Here is a 21,477-nt window from a genome sequence, read left to right on the forward strand (position 1 = left end):
GGCCCGGCCCATTACAAGTATGATCTTTTATGACTAGCTGAAATGACTAGCTGAAACAATGACTAGCTGAAACAAAGAAATATATTTGAAAATAGGAAAAATTTGGTTGGTTGTTAGCCTTATATCTCATTTGGTTTCAAATTTTACAAAAAAGTTGTCAACTACAAAAATGAAACTATATTTTTGTTTAGTAAAGTCTAAAAGTTTCAGACAAATCGGAAAATACTGGATTGTTTTTTTTAGGTTTTCAAAGTTGACTATCATTCAATGAGAAAGACAGAATATGATTTTTTATCCCGAATCTGATTAAGAGATTGGAAATTTCAGATAATGATAGTTTTCATAATTAGGTGAAAAAGAGAAAAATTTGAGAAGAAAAACTCTTTGGAATTCAGAAATTCAGAAATTCAGAAATTCAGAAATTCAGAAATTCAGAAATTCAGAAATTCAGAAATTCAGAAATTCAGAAATTCAGATATTCAGAAATTCAGAAATTCGGAAATTCGGAAATTCGGAAATTCAGAAATTCAGAAATTCAGAAATTCAGAAATTCAGAAATTCGGAAATTCGGAAATTCGGAAATTCAGAAATTCAGAAATTCAGAAATTCAGAAATTCAGAAATTCAGAAATTCAGAAATTCAGAAATTCAGAAATTCAGAAATTCAGAAATTCGGAAATTCGGAAATTCAGAAATTCAGAAATTCAGAAATTCAGAAATTCAGAAATTCAGAAATTCAGAAATTCGGAAATTCGGAAATTCGGAAATTCAGAAATTCAGAAATTCAGAAATTCAGAAATTCAGAAATTCAGAAATTCAGAAATTCAGATATTCAGAAATTCAGAAATTCGGAAATTCGGAAATTCGGAAATTCAGAAATTCAGAAATTCAGAAATTCAGAAATTCAGATATTCAGAAATTCAGAAATTCGGAAATTCAGAAATTCAGAAATTCAGAAATTCAGAAATTCAGAAATTCAGAAATTCAGAAATTCAGAAATTCAGAAATTCAGAAATTCAGAAATTCAGATTAAAAATAGTGCTCACTAATATCCCAATTTCACAAAATTTTAGACTGATTTCAAAAAAATTAGCTGAAACTGGAAAAAAAAAAGTTGGAAATTTTTTAAGGGATTTTTTTTGGAATTTTGTTTCAGTATCAAAATCTTGTTTAAGATCTCGAATAACCTTTAACTCTTACAAAACATGTGCTCTAACTACATTACTAACCCTAATATCCCCACTTATTTCCAGCCGAAATTCCCTGATTTCCAGCCGTGCCAATAAACAGGTCGGCTCGATTTCCAACGACTTTGAGAAGCTCACAATGGACGAGAGAGGTCATCTCTCAGCGAAATTCAACAACTCCAAACTCACTCGTATTGCTCATCGTAAACCGCCACCAAAGGGAGCATCGGACATGAAATGCGCGGCAAATATGCAAGCGGCAACGGATCAGAAATATGCTCTTCTGTTCTTTATCACACCTTTCCAGATGGGAAATTTGAGCAAGGTGAGTGGTTTTTGGTATCATTGGAAAGCTGAGATTTTGAGGATTCTGAGTATGTAATTAACTTTTAAAAATAACTTGAATGAGTCAAGTTATGAGCGATGGAAGTAGAAAAATGTAGCTGAACGCTAAAAGCTGGTGCGCCTTTGGCACATTTTGACCGAGTTTTTTACAGGTTGGGCATTATTTTTTCTCAAAGGGTCACGTAAATCTATATTTATTTTTCAAGCTTTTCAAAAGTCGACAGACTGACAGGGGGACCAACAGACGCGTGTAGCGTTTTATATATAAGGAAGATATAATTTGACGTGACCCCCAAAAAGGGGTGAGGAGCGCAGCGACGAAGAAAATAAAAATAGGTCAAATCGCGTCGCACCAGCCAGCTGTTTGAAGCGCCGAAGGCGCGGCAACGAAGGTGGTTTCAGTAAACGCTTGAAAATGGTTTTTTCTGAATTTCGAATCAAAAAGTCCAAGACTGAGATTACCCAGGATAAAGTTTTCAAATTTGTGATAAGTTTTTGAAACCATAATTTTTTTACCTGCACATATAACTACAAAAATACTGTATCACAATTTTCACTAAATTTGTACAAAAATATGTTTCCTTCAATCACATATCGTTCAATAACTTGGTTGTTCGACTTTTGTAAATACGCTTTATTGATAGTGTTTCAGTTTTTGTGAATAACTTTGCTTTAACTCTACAGTTCAATTTGGTAATTACGGCGAAATAATTATGATAAATTATGATAATAGTTTGAAACAGTAACTTTTTTTAAAAAATCCTACACATCTAACTATGAAAAATACTGTATCGCCAAGGTAATCAATTCGAACAAAATATTATGTTAAAGGTGGTGTGCGGTGAAATTTTGCATTGCTTTATTTTGTGCAGAAATCTATGTAGATTACCATAAAAATAATGAAAAGCTTCAAAAAAAAATCCTAAAATGCGACAAACCGCGTCGAAAAAGCGACGATGGATCTGGTGGCCTGGCAGCCATGTGTGAGTTTTCTAGTCCCCCCGGAGGAAGAAGCGCGCGAACTCGAATTTATTTTTGATTTTCAGATTTTTGAGTGCTCAAAGTTGGAGCCTCAAACTGCACAGTCTAGAATGCGACTTGTTGACTTGGATAATAACTATCCATCAAACACTAGAAATTCAGAAATCGAAAAATCTACATATTGTTTCAGTAGTTTCATTAAAAGTATATTTTTTGAAATTTCTAATGTTGCTAGACTTACTGCCCAGGATAAAGTTGTTCTGTTTATGATGACGATTTGGAACCGTAAATAGTTTTGTTTTTTTTTTTTGGAAAAACCTGCACATCTAATTATAAGAATAATTGTCCCACAAGGTTTACTAAACTTGAACAAAAATATGCAGTTTGTTTGATTCCAATTCGAACAATGATTTATGTAAATACTGTCTATTGTCATTTTTTTTGTTTTTTTTGGTATAACTTGGCTTGAACTGTACAGTCTAGATTTTAAAATAGTGCGCAATGTAGCTTAACGCTGAAAATGCTAAAAATTTAGAAACCTAAAACACATACTGCTTCGAATTTGAAAAAAAGTTTTGACGACCCATGACATATTACCCAGAATAAAGTTGTCCCGTTTATGATGAGATTTTAAAACCGTAAATATCTATTTTCAAAAAGCATGCACATCTAAACATTACTGTACCACTTACTGAATTTGAACAATGACATACATGCTTTTTTTCATTCTTTGTTTCATTTCGTGAGTGAATTTGTTAGACTTATGTAAATACGCTCTATTGCTAATTGTTCGGTTTTTTTTGTATATAACTTCGCTTAAACTCTACAGTTCAGTTTTGAAATTAGAGCAAAATTCGAATCTGGAAAATAAGTACTGATTGAACGCTGAAAATTTAGAAATCTAAAAAAATCTACCCTAGAAGCTCCATTGAAAAAGCGATAATGAAAAAGTGACAAGATTCATTACCCAGGATGAAGTTTTCAAATTTATGATAAGATGTTGGAACTGTAAATATAAATTTTTGATTACCTGCACATCCGAAATCTCCAATAAAACAGGAAACACGCTCTATTGATAATTTTTAGAATTATTTTGTTAAACTTTGCTCAAAGTTTGAGCCTCAAATTGTACAGATTTGAAAATAGTGCAAAATGTAGTTAAAAGATAAAATCGCTGAAAATTCAAAAATCTCAAAAATTATACTGTTTCAATAGTTGCATTAAAAAGGTTTTTTTTGAAATTACGATTTATGGAAAGAGGTGTGGATATTGACTCTAGTCTTTTATGATTGATTTAGTGTTGGATCAAGATGATCCAAACCTCTCTACCGTAAGTTGTCAAGTTTGAGCCAATTTATCTAGGTTACTGTGCAAGATATCAAAACCGTGTCAACTGATAAAATCTTGCTGTTAAAATTTCACACATTTTATCAGTTGACAACTTTTTCAAATCTTTGACAGGAACCAAGATAAATTGGCTCGAAGTTGAACGTTTAAGCTGAAGCCAGCCTACGCTAGATTAAAGCTAGTTCAAATTAGTTTTAATTACGTCAAAGCTAGCTTAAGTTAGTTTTAGCTTGGTTAAAGCTAGCTCAAGGTTTATTCATAACTAGCTCAAGCTATAAATAAATTCAAATTTTGAACTTTTAGGAAGAACAACTTGACGTCTGGACCCTCTCCCTCCCAATCATGGTCACGGTACATGGCTCCCAAGACTGTGACGCCCAGGTCGCAATTCTCTGGCACCGTGCATTCGCCTCCATCAGCCGGGACCCAAATGTCCACGACGTCACCGCAGTCTCCTGGGAGAATCTAGCAATAATGCTTCGTAACAAGTTCTCCCTGTTCACCGGAGCCCGCCGCCCCCTATCCGAGTCCGATCTGGCCTATCTCAGTGAGAAAATCATAATTCCAAATATGCCAGACCAAAAACCAATCACTTTCACCCGATTCGCAAAGCAAGCGATGCGTGAGGAGCTGGCGTTTTCGTTCTGGGAATGGTTCTTCTCAATTATGCAGCTGATCAAACAGAAGTTGTTGAAATATTGGGATGAGGGATGGTGCATTGGATTTATATCGAAACACGATGCTTCGCAGAGCATGTGCATGTTGCCGAACACCAGTTTTTTGTTGAGATTCTCGGATACGCAAACTGGAGCGGTCTCGATTGGATTCGTTTGTCAGGATGATGACGGGCAGAAGGTGCCATTCCATTTGTCACCTTTGACTATCAAGGATTTGGATCAGTTGTCGTTGGCTAGTCGAATCGCTTCGTGTCCACAGTTGAAGGATATTCGGTGGGTTTTTTTCTAGCTTAAGCAAGCTTAAATCTAGCTTGACATAGCCTATTGAATTAACTGGATTGTGAACTAGATAATACTAACTTAAGCTAGCTTCAATCTAGCTAAAATTAAGTTAAGCTAATTTGATCTAGCTAAAACTAGCTCAAATTAGCTTAAATCTAGATGAAACTAATTCAGTGTTGCTTGAATATAACTGAGACTGGCATAAATCTATATAAGGCTAGCTAAACATAACTTACTTAGCTTAAAGCTAGCTTAGACTGGCGAAGCTAATTTAGGCTTGCGTAAGCTAGCTAAAACTAACTCAAGCTAGCTTTGACCTAGCTGAAAATGAGTTAAGCTTGAGATAGCCTACGCTAGCTAATACTGACAAAAATCACATGAAATTACACAAGTTTAAAAAATGACAAAAATAAAAAACGCTCAAAAGAAGGACAAAATTTACAAAAATATTCTGTTGGAGACTACAAACTACAAACTTCAATTTTTGAAATTCAAAATTTCAGCTTCATTTCTTGGCGAAAAACATCGATCTAGCTCACAACCGAACAAAGTTATGATGGTTTTGAAAATGGGAAAAAAATTGAGCACACAGTTTTTAAACTACCATAATTTTGTTAGTTTTTGAGTTATTCGAACAATGTCTGTGTAGAAATGAAGTTGAAAACTTGAATTTTCATAATATTTGTGTTTTAAACAAATTTTTGTGTTTTTCTGCTGTCTAAATTCAGACCCTTTCTAGCCAGTTTTTGTACCGAAAACATGAAGAAAGGGTTCCTCAGAAATCGGCAAATATCTGAAAAACTAGGAATCAAAAAACAATTCTGTGAATGCAAAGTTTTTAATTTATGTCTGATTTATACCCTCCAGAATTTTCTAAATGATCGAAAATCTGACAGCCATGCTCCAGACTCCTGAAAATAGCTAAAAATCAACTGAAAAATAAGCTAAAGCTAGCTTAAACTAGCTCAAACTTCTCGCTCACCCAATTATCAATAGCGCGCATTTGTAGATACATGTATCCCAACATTGACAAAGAGGAAATGCTCCGCTACTTTGAGTCGGAAGAACGTCATCGTGTTGGTGGTCCCGAAAGCCCGGGAGGCTATATTCAGAGTGAGATTGTGATGGTTGCCAAGACCAATGGGTAAATATTTCTTGGCGGGAATTTAAAATTTTGAAAGTCTGAAATCTTTTTCCAGAAACTTCCGTCGCGCCTCCGCCGCTCCATCAATGTTCGGCGCCGACTCACCATCGCCACTCTCGATTCAAAGCAAACTGGATTGGTCGCCAGGAGAAATTCATCAGAGTATGATGGAGATGTGAGTTTTGCGAAGTGTTGAATAGCTTAAAGTTAGTGTTACCTATCTAGAGCTAGCTTAATCTAGCTTGATATAACTTGAAGTTAGCTTAAGATAGCTTGAGTTAGCTTAAACTAGCTGGAGGTAACTTAACGTTAGTTTCAGATAACTTACAATTAGATTAGTAAACATTTAAAAAAATGACTTGTGTACTTTAGAACGTTTATTATTGAATCGAGAACTAGGTGATTCCTCGTTTTCTGAAAACTCCGAAACTGCAACTTTTTTGATTTTTAGCTATTTTTTTTTTGAAAATTGGAGATACTACCCTAAGTTCGTTTCAAACGGTTTGAGTTTAAGATAGCGTAAGCTAGCTTAATTGAGAGGAGAACTATTTTCAACGGATATTATAGAATCCACAACCAGGTAACTAGATGTTCCTCATTTTCTGGAAAATGTGAACCTGTAGATTTTGAAACTAGATTTTTTTTGGAATTTCTCTGTCAAATATTTCAGAAAACCAAAACTACAAGATTTTCATTTTTGGCTAGTTTAAGATAGGTTAAAGCTAGATTTAGACACTCTCAGTTAGTTTAACACATCCTAAGGCAGCTTGAGATAGTTTAAGCTAGCTCATTCTACATTAAAAAAAAGCTGGAGATGGAACTATTAAAGCAAGAAGTGTTTTAAAAGAAATAATTTTATCAAAACCTTTGTAATTACAATTGTTAGATGTTTCTCGTTATCTGAAAATGTTGAAACTGTAAATTTAAAATGTTTTCTGTCAAGAGTTTAGGAAAATCAGTGCAATCGGCCATTTTTAAAATTTTGAGCTAGCATAAGCTTGTCAGAGTTAGTCTGAGCTAGCTTGAGTTAATTTATATTAAGCTAGCTGAATCTAGCTTGAGAATAATCAATCATAGCTTCTTTTTTTTGAAAATTGGATTTTGGCTAGTTTTAGATACCCGTTAGTTTCAAACGGTTTAAGTTAATTTGGGCTAGCTAGTAATATAGCTTGAGATAACTTCAAGTTAGTGAAAAATGCTAAAGTTACAGTTTCGAAATTCCCAGAAAACCGGGATTATTTTAATTAGTGAGGCCATGCTTACACGACTACTAGCTGATTATAATTTTCACGGTTTTCTGAAAAACCTGAAACTGCAATTCTCTAGTCTGAGATGTTTTAAAATAGTTTGTTTGAACTAGCTTAATCCAGGGTGAGATTGCTTGAAGCTAGTCTTACTATTAGATATCTTAATTTAGTAAATTTTAAAAAATTAACAAAAGATCTGGCAGTATAAATAATGGAACAAGATGTAAATTCGTTATCTTAACATATTGAAACTGTATTTTTTTTTTTGGAAAATTGGAACTACAAGATTTTTAGAAAATAAGAAAATCCAACATTTCGAGCTAAACGTCCCAGAATTAGCCTGAGCTAGTTCAAGCTAGCCTAAGTTAACCAGCCTAAAAAGGTTTCTGAGCTTAACCCAGCCAAAACTAGTTTTAAGCTAGCTTATGTTAGTTTTAGATAGCTTAAGCTAACCTGAACCAACATGCACATCTAACTAAATTTTTTTCAGGACCGACGAACTTGGCCATGTGCTCAACGTCGGAGGCATGGACAGTATGCACCCGGATGCCAATACCCTCTTGGGTCCCGCTTTCAAAAATCCCACGTTCCATCCACACGACCAACAACAACACCTTCAATTCGTCGACATGTCCCATCCTCAAATGATGCAACAACAACACCATGGACATAACCATAACCATACCCATAACCAGTTTTATCCTTCTTAAGATTCTTAGATTACCGTAAAACCTGTGATAGAAGGGCTCCTAACTTTGAGACTAATTATCTAGCTTCCTGTAAGAGGTAGAAAAAAGTTGTCGACTGATAAATTGCTTATTATAATATCACAAATATTTTATTAGTTGACAACTTTTCCATATCTGTGACAGGACTCGAGATGATTAAGCTCAAACTTGATAGTTGATGTTTTGCATTGTATGAAAACATACTTTTTGAATTTCCAAAAACGCGTTTCTCTAGTTCCCGCGCGGCGCCACCTCCCTTTCCTATACGATTTTCACCCCTAATCGCTTCTGTGCGCCGCGTGGCTCAGTGCCTGTGCTCATGCCCAACGATCCGGACCTGGAGGGTGTCATAAGTTCGAATTTTTTCGGGGCAAAATAGTTTATTAAATTTTTTTTCAAACAGAAATTAAGATGCGCCCTTCTATCACAGGTTTTACGGTATTCATTATCCCCTTGTACTGTATACTTTCAAGATTACTGTCACTACTGTAAGATACCTCATTCCAGAACTCTTTCTCTTTTTCTTCTGTCCTATTTTAGCATCATCATATCTTCGCTTTCCTTATATACATCGAAAATTAAAAAAAAAACTGACAGTAATATATTTTGTATAATAATGATGAAAAACTACTGTACTTAACCGATCTCTCTCTGAATAAATTATATTTTATCGTTTTATCTAAATTTCAAAATTGTCAGATTCTGATAAAAATTGATGGGACGACCTGAAATATCATGAAAATCGATATTTTAGCAAAATTTTTGAAAAAATTGAAAAAATTTTTTTGAAAATGTTGAAAATTTTCACACTGTTTTCTCTAATCACTCTCCCCCTCTCTCCCCCCTCTCTTCCTGAAACTCTCCCCCTTTATCATCGCCACCCCACCCTTCTTCTCTTGGCTGCGTTCGTGGTGTAATGGTCAGCATGGATGCCTTCCAAGCATTCGACGGGGGTTCGATTCCCCCCGAACGCATTATCTCTTTTTTTCTTTTTCAAACCTTCTACAGTAATCCTAGAGTATTTCAAGCGTTATTTCCAGCAATCATAGAGTACCCTAAGCCTAGAAACTATGAAAATGGGCTAAAAACTCCAGAAAACAAGGCGAATTTCACTTTTCCCGAGATGTCTTTGATAGATAAAACAAAATGAACGGATTATTGTTCCGAAATTGAAAAAATTAAAAAAAGGCGCGAAAAATAGGTGAAAACCCCGGAAAAATTCGCTTTTACGCGGCTAGTACGCGGAACGCTCTTTTTCGAGTACTTTCATTTTCATCGCTAGGCTACGCCCATTTTTCCGAGATGCGAGATATTTTTGGGTCGTTTTCCGCAATTCAATGTCTTCTTCCTTCATTCAATGGGTCACTCGTAATCCTTTAATTTTTGCGGGATTCGCGAATTTCCCGAAAAATTCCCTTTTTAGATTTTTTGCCCCTTTAAAATTCCTTATTTTCAGGTATTCTCATATTTCCTCCATTTATCAGATTCATGGAATAATGAAGACTCAATTAATCCAAATAATTATATCTATTTGTAAGTTTAAAACGACTTCAAACTAAACGCTTTTTTGGGTACTGTAGACTACTGTAATTGGCACTTTCAGACCTTTTAAACGCCTCCAATGCATCACCTAAGACCTCAGCAGAGACTGGAAATGATATTGAAAACTTTCTACTCAATGGAAACTCGGTTAAAGGTATTTTTTGGGAATTTTCAATTTTTCCCTATTTTCATCACACGCAAAAATTTCCCCTCCCCCTCTCTGCGTCTCTCCCGCCGCCGCCACTTTCCCCCTCCTTCTTATACGCCGTTCCCCTCCCTCCCCGCCATGCGCGTTCGTGGTGTAATGGTCAGCATGGATGCCTTCCAAGCATTCGACGGGGGTTCGATTCCCCCCGAACGCATAAGTGTTTTTTGCGCTTTTTGCGAGCGTAACAACAGCGTTAGAAACCTCTTAAGAGGGTTGATCTTCCATAACTAAGTCAAGTACTCCTTTCATTAATGAACTTTTATTATAGAACTTTCGCCGAAACCCCCCAGCGATGACAAAAAGGGCGACAAGTTCATGGAGGACCTGATTCAAGTACAGCGCACCTATCGGGATTTGAAGGAGAAATGGCAGAGGATGATGAAGGAGAAGACGCATGTTATACAGATGGCAAGGTAGGTTCTCATTAGAGCGCATTTACTAAGTACTAACCAACTGTCGCTTTTCAGCTCCACCACGACGGCTACTCCTCCTCCATCTTCTCCAACGACGACGACTTCCATTACGACGTCTTCTGAAATCCAAGAAATCGATGTGGACGTCTTCGAGGCGCCAGACAAGTTTCAGGACATCTCAGGAGGCGCTGAATTTGATGATGAGGCATTTGTGGATATTTCTGCCACGTCGTCACCTCCAAAAATTTCCGAATTGGACGAGATTCAGACGGCTATAAAGGATGCGTTGGGTCCTAGCACGACAACTACAGTAACCTCTCCAGCTACAGTATCACCTCCAGCTACAGTAACCCCTTCCACTACAGTAAACAGTATTCAAATGGACCAAACCCCCATGACAATTAGGATGGATCAGACTACACCTAAGAATCAGCAGGTTCAAAGGAACCAACAAGCTCCAGAACTCACCATGCTCAATGTGCCACGTCATCATAATCCTTCTGCCAGCGTCGCCACCCCATGGAGACACCATATGGTACCAGAGGATCTTGCCCATGATCCATTCGAGGCTTCTCAACACACAACATCATCTGAAGCCCCCACGCCATCTGAACCCTCCACGACTACCAAAATCCCTCAGCACATCCTTCCGACGTCTTCATTCCACTCATCTGGAGCTAATCCTGACGCCCAGCCAGCCACAAACCTTTTTAGACACCCGGACCCTGTGAAAATCCCATTTTTTGAAAGCCGAGGGATTCAGATGAACCAGAAGACGACGTCAGCGCCAATGAGACCGACGACGCCGGAATCTTTTAGAAGTAGTGAGGAGATTCAGAATCTGGAAGACGTCAGGGATTCAGAAGCTGACGTCAAGAATTCAGATGGCGTCAGGGATTCAGAAGTCAACCTCAAGGATTCAGACGACGTAAAATCTCCAGAACTCCAAGAGAAACTAGAGGAAGTTGAAGCCTCTGACGATGGCTTGACACTTTCTGAGGATCTGGCGGAAAGTTCTGATGACGTGGAAGAAGAGGTGGATTCAGAAGACGTCCCAGAAGACGTGGAAGAAGACGTTGAAGTCTCCACGCCACGTGGCATCGAGAACAGCGAGGACTATGTGGAGGAGACGTTCAGCAAGGAGATCAATTCGACGTCTTCTGAAGTTTCTGGAGTCCCAGAATCCGTTGAAACTGGAGAAGCGCCTCCAGAAGCTCCAGAATTGACTGCAATCGAGAATTTCGGAGATTTGGATTCCCCACCAGGCTCCGCTCACCGACCGAAGGCATTTGGCAGTGTGCCAAGCTTCCAGGGACCTCAAGGTTTGCCCACAGGACTCTCTGGATCCTTTGGATCGCCTCCTGGACCTCAAGCCCCGCCCACATTTGGCAACGCTCCTTCTGGATCTTCACTGGAAGGTTTAGGATCAACTGTATCCTTTGGCTCCCCACCTCAGGCCCCGCTCACTCCTGACCGCGCCGCTTCTGGATCTTTTGGACCAGGACCAAGACCTTCTGGACCCTTTGGATTGCCTCCAGGCCCTCACATCCCGCCCACTTTCAACCACGCGCCTTCTGAACCGTCTAATGAAGCTACAGGACTCTCCGGATCCTTTGGGTCGCCTCGAGGACCTCAAGCTCCGCCCCCTGTTGACCACGCCTCTTCTGGACCGTCCATGGAAGGTACTGGACACTTCGGCTCTCCACCAGGACCTCAAGCCCCGCCCACTTTTGGCCAGGCCTCTTCTGGATCGTTTGGATCAGGTCCAGGACCTCAAGCCCCGCTTCCTACACCTCAAGCCCCGCCCACTGTGCACCACGCCCCCTTGAGACCGGCCTTCGGCATTGGACGAGCACCACCTGGCTTCTCCGAACCCATCGGACCCACCCTACCACCTTCGGCCCGCCCACAAAAACCTGGAACACCGTACCCGACACTGGTAGATCAAGTGGAGAACTTTTTCAACGAAGGAGAAGAAATAGAAGATACTGGAGCATCTAGTGCTCTTGGATCGTTTGGTTCGGCAGAGAATGGGCAAATTGATGGCCAGAAAATGCCGTTGGATGTTCCAGTTTCACAAAATATTCAAGTTATGGATGACCCAAAAGTTCCGAACCATAGGACAGCTTTGCAAAATTCGCAAGTCGGAATTTTCGGGACCAAACTACGAACTATAAACGAGAGGGCTTATAAACCGCCCATGTTTCCGGCGTCGTTGAGCTCGGAGGTTGTGAAAATGCACCAATTGGGGAACCCATATGTTCAAAGGACTACAGTACCACCGATTGGACCACATGGGTTGAGAATGGAAGTGAACAGTGTAGATGAGGAGTTGCCGGCGTGGAATGGAGTTGAAAAGTTTGTTGCGGTGGAGCGCACTTGGGAATTTTTTTAAAAATTCAAAATTCTCAGATTCTGATAAAAATTGATATGACGACCTAAAGTAGCATAAAAATCAATAATTTAACAAAAATTTTGAAAAAATTAGAAAAAAAAATTTTTTTTTGAAAATTTTACGAAATTTTCAAAATCGTCAGATTCTGATAAAAATTAATTTGACGGCCTAAAATAGCCTAAAACTCATTATTTTAACAATTTTTTCGAAAAATTCAAAAATTGAAAAATTTTTTTTCGAAATACTGGAAAATTTTTAAAATGGTCAGATTCTGATAAAAATTGATTTGACGACCTAAAATAGCCTAAAACTCATTATTTTAACAATTTTTTCGAAAAATTCAAAAATTGAAAAATTTTTTTTCGAAATACTGGAAAATTTTCAAAATGGTCAGATTCTGATAAAAATTGATTTGACGACCTAAACTAGCATGAAAATCAATATTTTAACGAAATGTGCCAACAATTTAGAAAAATGAAAAACGTTTTTTTTTCAAAATTTTGGAAATTTTTTTTTTTTTAAATTCAATTTTCCATTTTTTTTTTCCAAAGTTTTTCACAAAATATGATTTTTAGAAACCGAGGAATCATGAACAAGGCTCGGCGTGAGTACCAGAAGGAGTTTGAGCAGGTAGGTCAAAATAAGTTTTTTGGAAAAATTATTTTTTCAAAAATCTCAAAATTTCAGCAAGTCCGAGATGTCCGAATGATCGATGAGGAAATAAATAAAATTTCGAAAATCAATGATGAGGGTAGATCAAAGAATACAGCTCAGCGATGCTCACAAGCCTATGCTCATACTTTGGTGAGAAAACTTTTTTCTTTTTTTTTAAATTGGATCCCCATCAGGACGTCAAACCCCGCCCATTTTTTACCACACCCCTTCTGGACCGTCCATAGAAGGGGCTTTGAAAATTCTGAATAAATCCCAATTTCAGAGTCTCCCTCAAGTCCAAAAAATGTCCATGTCCCTCGGCCTTGGTGACGTGGCGAATGTGATTCAGAAGGCGTCAGATTTGGTCGAACATCAGGAGAATGATGTGGGTTTTTTTTCAAAAAGAATAAGTTTAAAAAGCTGAAAATTCCAGATTGCTCAACTCGAACTAGACCTTGAGGAGAAGCGAAAACTAATCGCGAAAATCGAGATTCTCCTCTCGCTTGCCGAATCTAGAGCACTGCTATTCGACTTGCTTAATGAGCAAAAGAAGATTGCTGAGAAAATGGAGAATCATGCGTTGGATTTGTTGCAGAAGAGTGAGATTGGGCTTAAAAAAGAAAAAAATAAATAAATAATCGCAAAAGGTTTCGAACCTCTGACCTCTCCGGGCGAGTGGATCGTCAGGCTAGCGCACAGGCACTGCGCCACGCGGCACACTAATCCACAAAGGGTGGAAGCCGTATAGGAAAGGGGGAGGAGAAGGACGCCGCGCGAAAGCTTGAAGCATCACAATTTTACTTTCTGAAAAAAAAAAAAACAATTTCAGACAACTTCCGCCAACATACCCCATCTCCATTCTCCGCTGCCAGTGATATTTCTGAACTATCCTCAGCGGTTCAGCAAGTCCTTAACCTTCAAAAAGCCTCAGCTGCATCGAAAAAAGGATGGTCCATGATGAAAAGAAAGCTACACAAAAAGAGTAAATTGCCGCTGAAAATCGAAGTGATTGATCCGTCGGATGTGGTGATAAGGAATAGTTTTATCGAGTTTAACAAGAAGGCTGGACATTTACAAGAGACTGCGGAAGTTGTCGAGGTTAGTTGGAGTGGTAAATGGTTTTGAATAATACCGTAAAACCTGTAATAAAATCTCTGTCAAGTTTGAGCCAACTTATGTCAGTTCCTGTAAAAGATATAAAAAAGTGGTCAACTGATAAAATGTTTGTGATATTATGATAAACAATTTATCAGTTGACCACTTTTCGATACCTTTAACAGGAAACGAGATAATTGAGCTCAAATTTGAAGTAATTTTGCTTCGAAGTTTTCCTAAATCTCGATTACTGAGTATTCTTACTAGTGTTTCTAATTTTTCAGGCTGATTTTAAAACAGAAAAAAATAAATTATTCTAAATTTCAAAAATCCTTAAAAAAGTTTCACTGCTTCACAGTGTGGTTTTTAATATTAGAAATGGTTCTTTTTTTATTGGTATCTTTTTTACAAGATATATCTCCGAATTAGTTTTGTCGCCCAAATGTTGAATCAAATTCGAATTTTTTTAAGTCCATAAAACTATTTTTCACGCCGTCCTGTATAAATGAACAATTTCTAGTTTTTTTGGACACTAATTCAAGCTTTTGAAACTGTAATTTTTAAATTGGAAGTCCTGAAAATTAGCAAAACGCTTTTTTTAAATACTCATGCAGTCAGGTCCCATTGTTTTTAATTTTTCAATCAACGAACTTTAGCTGATGCTGAAACAGTTGAAATTTTGATTTTTCCCTGACATTGAAAAAAAATCTGCAAATCTTTTTTTGGGATAATGAGAATTTTTGAAATCCGTAAAGTCCTATTTTTTAGCCCGTCCTCTCTGTTCCATTCGTCTCCCAAAACGACCAATTTGGCCGCCAACCAGTGGCCGTGGCCGTTCACAGAAGAACTATTCCAATGGCACCGCCCACAATGAGTCCAACGATTTTGGGTGAGTCTGAATATTGTTGCAAAAAAGTTTACAACAAAAATCATTTGAAGCCCTCAAGAAGAAAAAGTTTTTTAATACAAATTATTCGAAGTCCACTAAGGCTTCCATTCGGCCGGCAAATTCAGCCGACCGACCGACCACCGACCGAGCTGACCGATCGGTCGGCGCGCCAACCGATCGAATGCATTTGTGCGTCAGGGTGTATGCGTACGCTGCATTACATTTTACGAAGCACGATTTTTTCAATATTGGTTCTTTTGATGATTTTCTCCGTTTTTTTTCCTTTTTTTAGAATAAAAATCAGAAGTTTTTGTTAACAAAATCATGCAGGTATTAAATATTCTACGAAAATCGATCCGAAGAAGAATACGGCGATTCAGTCGTTGTCTCCGTAACCTGTATCATATCCTGATCCAATGACTCTTCCTTCATCTCGAAAATCTTTTATTTTTTTAGTATTATAGCTTTTTACTGCAGTGAATAGGAATTAAATTCCTAATAAAACAGTTTTTAATCTTTGAATATTTAAAAAAAAACGTGCGTCGTGAAGCGTACGCGTACGCCCTGACGCGCAAATGCACTCGAACGGTTGGCGCGCCGACCGATCGGTCAGCTCGGTCGGCTGTCGGTTGGCTGGGTCGGTGGTCGGTCGGCGGTCGGTAATTTTCGACCGACCGAAATGGAAGCCTCAAAGTCCACAATTGAAAACAAGGATTTCCGACAATTTCTGGTTCCAAGCAAAGACTTATCAGTTTTTTTTTGAATTTGTTAAAACTTTGTACCAATTGCTATATAAATCAAAAAATTAAAGTTTTCCAGTAATTTTGTTATTGTCGAATTAAAAAATTGGGACCTGGAAAATGTCGCGGGCGGCTTCCCTGTCGATTTACGGGGCCTCGCCCCAAAATCACTACAGTAGTAAACGAAACTTATTTATGTGAATTCAGTGGAATTTCCTGTACAAAATCTCGAAATGATCGCTAGCATCTACAGAATCTGTTTTTCATCGAAAACCCGACCTTACTTGCGAAAGTAGCACGAACGAGCCGAAAGTCTGAAATATTACGTTTTTGCCGCGCTTCAGATCAAAAAAAGCGACAGTTGTCAAATTCTCAGGTCCCAGTTTTTTTTAATTCGACAATATTATACTTGTCTGAGAAAAAAAAGGTTGAGACGCAGAGAAAAAGTGTCTGCGTCTCCACCGTTTGTGTGCTATTTAGGCTCTCCGCTTCGATATCGCTACCGTCCTCAGACTGCAAAAAATACTCTCTAACCTTTTTTTTCTCAGACAAGCATAATAGTAGAAGCCTCCAGGACTCCAATGTTCAGGATATTTAGTCAGATCTAAAAAATCATTACCACTGCCTGCGCATCCAGTATTATGAACTTTACACAAGTTTCCTCAAAGATTCCATGGTGAAACTGTAACATTAAAAATTGTAATATAGAAAAACAACCAATTTTTTTCAGAAACTATCAAATTTTCTAACTAGAGTACATGGATTCTGAAAACATGAAACAATAACCATGTTGATTTCTGAAATTTTTTTTTCTGAAATTTCAATTTTCATAATTTCAGTCCGCCGACCCCGTCCATCCCAACTAGCCGCCATGCACCTACCAGTCAAAAAACCATTATCAGTTGCTTCGAAAAATCAAGAAACCGATACGGTCCATGAACTGATTGATATGCTTCATGAGGATATTGTGAAACTGTAAGTTTTATTTTTGTGAAAAAAATTCAAAAAATGGTTTTCTTTATTACAAAAATGACTTACAGTAGAGCTGGAAAAGAAATTCGGCTAGCGGAAAGGTGACTTTTTAGAATTTTTGAGAGGAACATTAACAAATTTACTAAAATGGAAAATATTTTAAAACGCTGAAACTGCAAAAAAATCTGAAATTTTCAGACCGGCTGAGGAGGAGGAAAAAGTTTGTAAACGAGTTCAATGTGATTTTGAGAAAGGTGAGTTTTGAATAAAAATTTCAAAAAAAAATTTTTTTTCTAATTTTTCAATTTTTTTCAAAAATTTTGTTGAAATATTGATTCTTACACTATTTTAGGTCGTCAAATCAATTTTTATCAGAATCTCACCATTTTGAAAATTTTCGAAAAAAAAACTGCAAATTTCAAAAGTTTGCTTCCAGCCGACCTCTGCAACTATGAATCATCCCACGATGAAACTACCAGAAGATTCTGGAAAACCCAACACCACCAAAAACGACAAAAACGGGCGTCCCAATTTCCGGATGACTTGCTCGCGGAGCCCTCGAACATTGCTGATGACCTTCTACCATATACCTTCAGAGCATGGAGCATATGGGCGGGGCGAAGAGCCGAGAAACAGAAGCAGATTGATATTGGACGTAAGAGTATTTTTTAAAGGAATAGTGAAAATTAGAGCAGCAAAGAATAACCTGACTAACAATATGTTTCCTCATTTCTCTTTCATTGAAAACCATTAAAAATTAAGTGGAAATTGATAAAAAAAACGTACCAATTGCTATATAACTACGAATCTTACTAATTTAGACAATTTGAAACACGCAATTTTTAGATTTGTTTAAATTTCAATTTTTTCAATTATTGGGCTTCATAACTCTACGGAAATGATAGCTCTAGTTAATCAAAGTATTTGGTTTTGAACAATTTTTTTTCATTTTTGGTTCCTATTCCAGAAAACCGGCCATGATGAATGAAAATTAGTATTGAAAATAATTGAGAACGCTCTGAAACAGAGAGTTTCAGAAACGAATTTCAGAAAATTCTAGAATTTTTTAAAGTATGGAAATTACGTTTTTGTTCAGATTTTGAAAAAGTGGTTTTTTTCATAGTTGTAAAATTCCGGGCCTGAGGAAATTTTCAAGGCCCGGGCCCAGCCCGGAAGGCCCGGTGTCAAAAATTCTGTATTTTTGAGCCAAATTTTGAGCTTTCAATATAATTTTTTCCATTTTTTTTTTCGTTTTTTAGATTGTTTGTCTGTGTAATCAAAAAAGATCGAAAAAACTCGAAAAAAAAATCTTGGTCGAAAAAAATCACATAAGGGTCCCCCCTTATGTGTTTTTTGAAAATTTCAAAATCAGTGAAATGACGGGCCCGCCGGGCCCGGGCCGGGCCTCCGCAATTCCGGAAAAAGCCCGGCCCGGCCCGTTACAAGTATGGTTTTTTTTAGTAATTCGAATTTCATAATATTTCAAAATGGTAATTTAAAATCAATGAATTAAAATAATAATTAAAAATAATTGAGAACTTTTTGGAACAGAAAATTTCAGAAAAAATCAGAATTAATTTGTAGGCCATTTTCACTGGAAATCATTGAAAATTGGAAGATGAAATATTCTGAAATATATCCACATTGAATATAATTATGAATCTTACAAATTTTTTTAGACAATTTGAAACAGGAAAAAAGTGCTTTAGTTTTTTTTTAAAGTTCATTGAAATTTGTTTTTATATGGATTGAAATTTCCAAACAACGCCTCAAAGTTAGAATTTCGATATTTGGAAAAAAAATCGAAAAATGATACAAATTTCATTCTCATTTCAGCCACCTACTCCTCGCGAAACCTTCATTTCGCTGCTGTCTTTCTGGAACCACAACAAGCTGGAATCTTATCAATTCCTCTTATCTTATCACCAACTTCCACAAAAATCAGATTCCGATTATTTGAAGGAACTCGAGGAATCAGATTACGCATCTGTTGCGACCGTTACTGTCCACTGGAGACTGAGCAAGGACTTTATAGGGGTCATAGGAATTGGTTGAGGAAAACAGTGACGTGTCCGGCGAATACGCAGACGGTGAGAGGATGGAAAATCAGTTACAGTACCCCGAAAATCTGCAATCTGAATCTAAAATTCTGAAATTTAAAATTTGGAACTTTCAAATTAAGTGGTCCATATTTGTAACAAAAATACTGTTTCAAAATGTCCAAATGTGAAGTTTACAAATTTTTAAAGATGATACTCGGAAATTACACCATGTTTAAAAATTAAAACTAATTAAAATATTCAAAAAAAACCTACATACCCCCTAATTATCTCTCTCTAGCTTTCATTCGAATGCCTAAACGATGGTCCGGATCGTGGAGCATGTGGAATCGACGACATTTTTGTGGACTCTCGAAGATGTCACAAATTTTTCAATGGCTCGGATCAGAATTAATTAATTAATTAATTGTTTAATTATCAATTTTGAATTATAATTATGGGGTTTTTTCATCTTTTGTGTACGGGTCTAGGCGCTAATGACTAATAAAATTGTTTCATTTGCAAATTTGAAAAAAAAACTAAAAAACAAGCATTACAAGAAAAAGTTCAGGAAATCAAAAAGGTCTTGAAACTGAATTTTTTTTTTTTTTGAAAATTCTCGGCAGGCAGTGATATTTCTGAACTATCCCCGGCGGTCCAGCAAGTCCTTAACCTTCAAAACGCATCGTCTGCATCTAAAAAAGGATGGTCCCTGAACTATCCATAAAAATGAAGCGATTGATCCGATGTGGTGATTAAGAAACAAAAAAGACTGAACGTTTAGACTGCGGAGGTTGTCGAGGTTAGTTGGGTGCAACATGGTTTTAAAGAATATCGTAAACTTTTTAACAGAAGACCTGCCAAGTTTATCAGTTGACGCTTTCTTGATACCGTTCAGAGCAACCGAGATACCCTGACTCAAAATTAAAAGTTAGAGGGCTCTTCTATTACAGGTCTTACGATAGTTAAATCGACTGAAATCATTCACAATTAAAAATCTGAAATTGAATTGAAAAAAAGACTTTCTAATGCTACATAAAATCAATCCCTAGCTTTAATGAATAGTTTGAAACTGAAGATTGATTGGAAATTTTTTGAAATTATTGCTTTTTAGAAATGTATACTGTGCATTATAGATTCAATATTAACATTTGAAGCTAAACAATTTTTATGATTATTTTGAAACAGATAATTTCAAAATTTTCGACTCTAATCTTTTTGAAAATACTGAAATTTGATATATTTCCCCATCCTTTCTGGAACATTTTTCCAAAAACTCTGCACACGCGAAGCCAGTCTGTCCTGGAGCTGCAAGCCCTCGCAAAATCTTTAAAATCGCTTTATCCTGTTTTTTAAGCGGGATTTTGAAAATTTTGTTGATCAATTTCTCATTTGGAGCAAAGCTGACCATGTAGTCCGGACCATTTTCCATATCTCCGCATTTTAGACTTTCAGCGATTTGTTCCAGTTTGTGGTCCCATTTCTGAAAATGTGAGAATTGAAAATTGGAATTCTGAACATTGCATATTGGTCAGGTGGCTCAGAATTTTTTTAATTAGCAAAAGTTTTAACATTTCAGTGGTTTTTTAAAAAATTCTGAAAAATTGATGTTTCAAGTTTTCTGTTCCTCTCGGCGAAGCTTCTGTTAACATTCAATTTAATAATTTGATTTCTAGAATTTTCTAAAAGTTGCAGGATTTTGAACTTTTCGGTTTTGAAATTGACAACATTCCAGACTAACTAACTTTCGGAATTTTGAAAAATTTCAAATTTCTGTTTCAAAATGTTTTCTTCAATGATTTTTCATCAACCATTCTTTTCTGTCTTCGATACGTTTACTATTTATTTCTCGAAATTTTTCAACAACTTCCGATTTTACCGGGTGGAGATTGATGGGATTTGTTTGAGTGGACCCAAGTGAGTTTTGAGAACAGGTACGAAAAACTGGAAAAAGAGGGATAAAAGAGGAAGAATTCCGAAAAAGCTGAAAAGTCAATAATGCGACCATGGCCGTGGAAGAGGTTTTCCCTGCGCGGGAATTCAAATCCTCGTCCCTCCGCGGCATATTTTTTTCAATAAAAATTTTTGGTCCCAGTCCCCCTTTAATAATCTAAAAAATGTATCTGAACATTTGTCGATTTTATGAAAATGTGTTTTCAGAATGCAAAATATATCAATTACAAAAAATATCATGTGTTTTGTAATTACTGTAAATAATTACGATTCTCTCTAGAAAAATTGAAACAGGAAAATTGAAATTTTTTTTGTATTTCTTGGTATTGTCAGAAACATCAAATTTGTACGAAGAATATCGTAGTTGCAAAAGGCCGGGCCGGGCCGGTAAACAAATTTTCTCAGCCCGACCCGCCGAAATTCTCGACGGGCCGTCCCGAGATTTTGCAACTATGAAAAATACCGTAAAACCTCTAATAGAACGACACCCGGATCGTCCACTTTGAGCCTATATATCTCATTTCTTTTGAAAGATATCAAAAAGTAATTAACTAGTAAAATGTTTATCAGGATATCAGCAACATTTTACTAATTAGCCACTTTTTGATATCTTTCACAGAAAATGAGATATATAGGCTCA

At 36.9% G+C, this 21,477-nt stretch overlaps 2 protein-coding genes and 2 non-coding genes across 4 annotated transcripts in view; all 4 read left to right on the top strand.

Annotated features, from left to right (window-relative positions):
* Cbr-sta-1 overlaps positions 1–7,919 on the top strand; it is a gene marked incomplete at both ends in the record, with an annotated part of 16,110 nt that extends 8,191 nt beyond the window's left edge. Inside the window, 5 exons of the mRNA XM_002632407.2 lie at positions 1,274–1,511; positions 4,163–4,809; positions 5,828–5,962; positions 6,018–6,137; positions 7,700–7,919. Coding sequence (XP_002632453.2) covers positions 1,274–1,511; positions 4,163–4,809; positions 5,828–5,962; positions 6,018–6,137; positions 7,700–7,919 — 1,360 coding nt within the window. The remainder of the gene's footprint in view (positions 1–1,273; positions 1,512–4,162; positions 4,810–5,827; positions 5,963–6,017; positions 6,138–7,699) is intronic.
* Positions 7,920–8,839: 920 nt separating this feature from the next.
* CBG28794 lies at positions 8,840–8,911 on the top strand. Its single transcript has one exon. It is a non-coding gene (tRNA).
* Positions 8,912–9,433: 522 nt separating this feature from the next.
* CBG13677 lies at positions 9,434–19,299 on the top strand (the record flags this gene model as incomplete). Its single annotated transcript, XM_045244784.1, has 15 exons — positions 9,434–9,470; positions 9,541–9,633; positions 9,956–10,100; positions 10,155–12,458; positions 13,071–13,125; positions 13,183–13,299; positions 13,433–13,534; positions 13,583–13,748; positions 13,979–14,247; positions 15,013–15,133; positions 16,713–16,848; positions 17,044–17,099; positions 17,282–17,500; positions 18,682–18,935; positions 19,186–19,299. 15 exons carry the CDS (start codon positions 9,434–9,436, stop codon positions 19,297–19,299), a joined length of 4,188 nt encoding a protein of 1,395 aa, XP_045095228.1.
* Positions 9,770–9,841, top strand: CBG28716. The gene has a single exon. It is a non-coding gene (tRNA).
* Positions 19,300–21,477: the final 2,178 nt, after the last annotated feature.

The sequence above is a fragment of the Caenorhabditis briggsae genome, assembly GCF_000004555.2.
Source record: "Caenorhabditis briggsae complete genome, chrIV, whole genome shotgun sequence".
NCBI classification, from domain to species: domain Eukaryota; kingdom Metazoa; phylum Nematoda; class Chromadorea; order Rhabditida; family Rhabditidae; genus Caenorhabditis; species Caenorhabditis briggsae.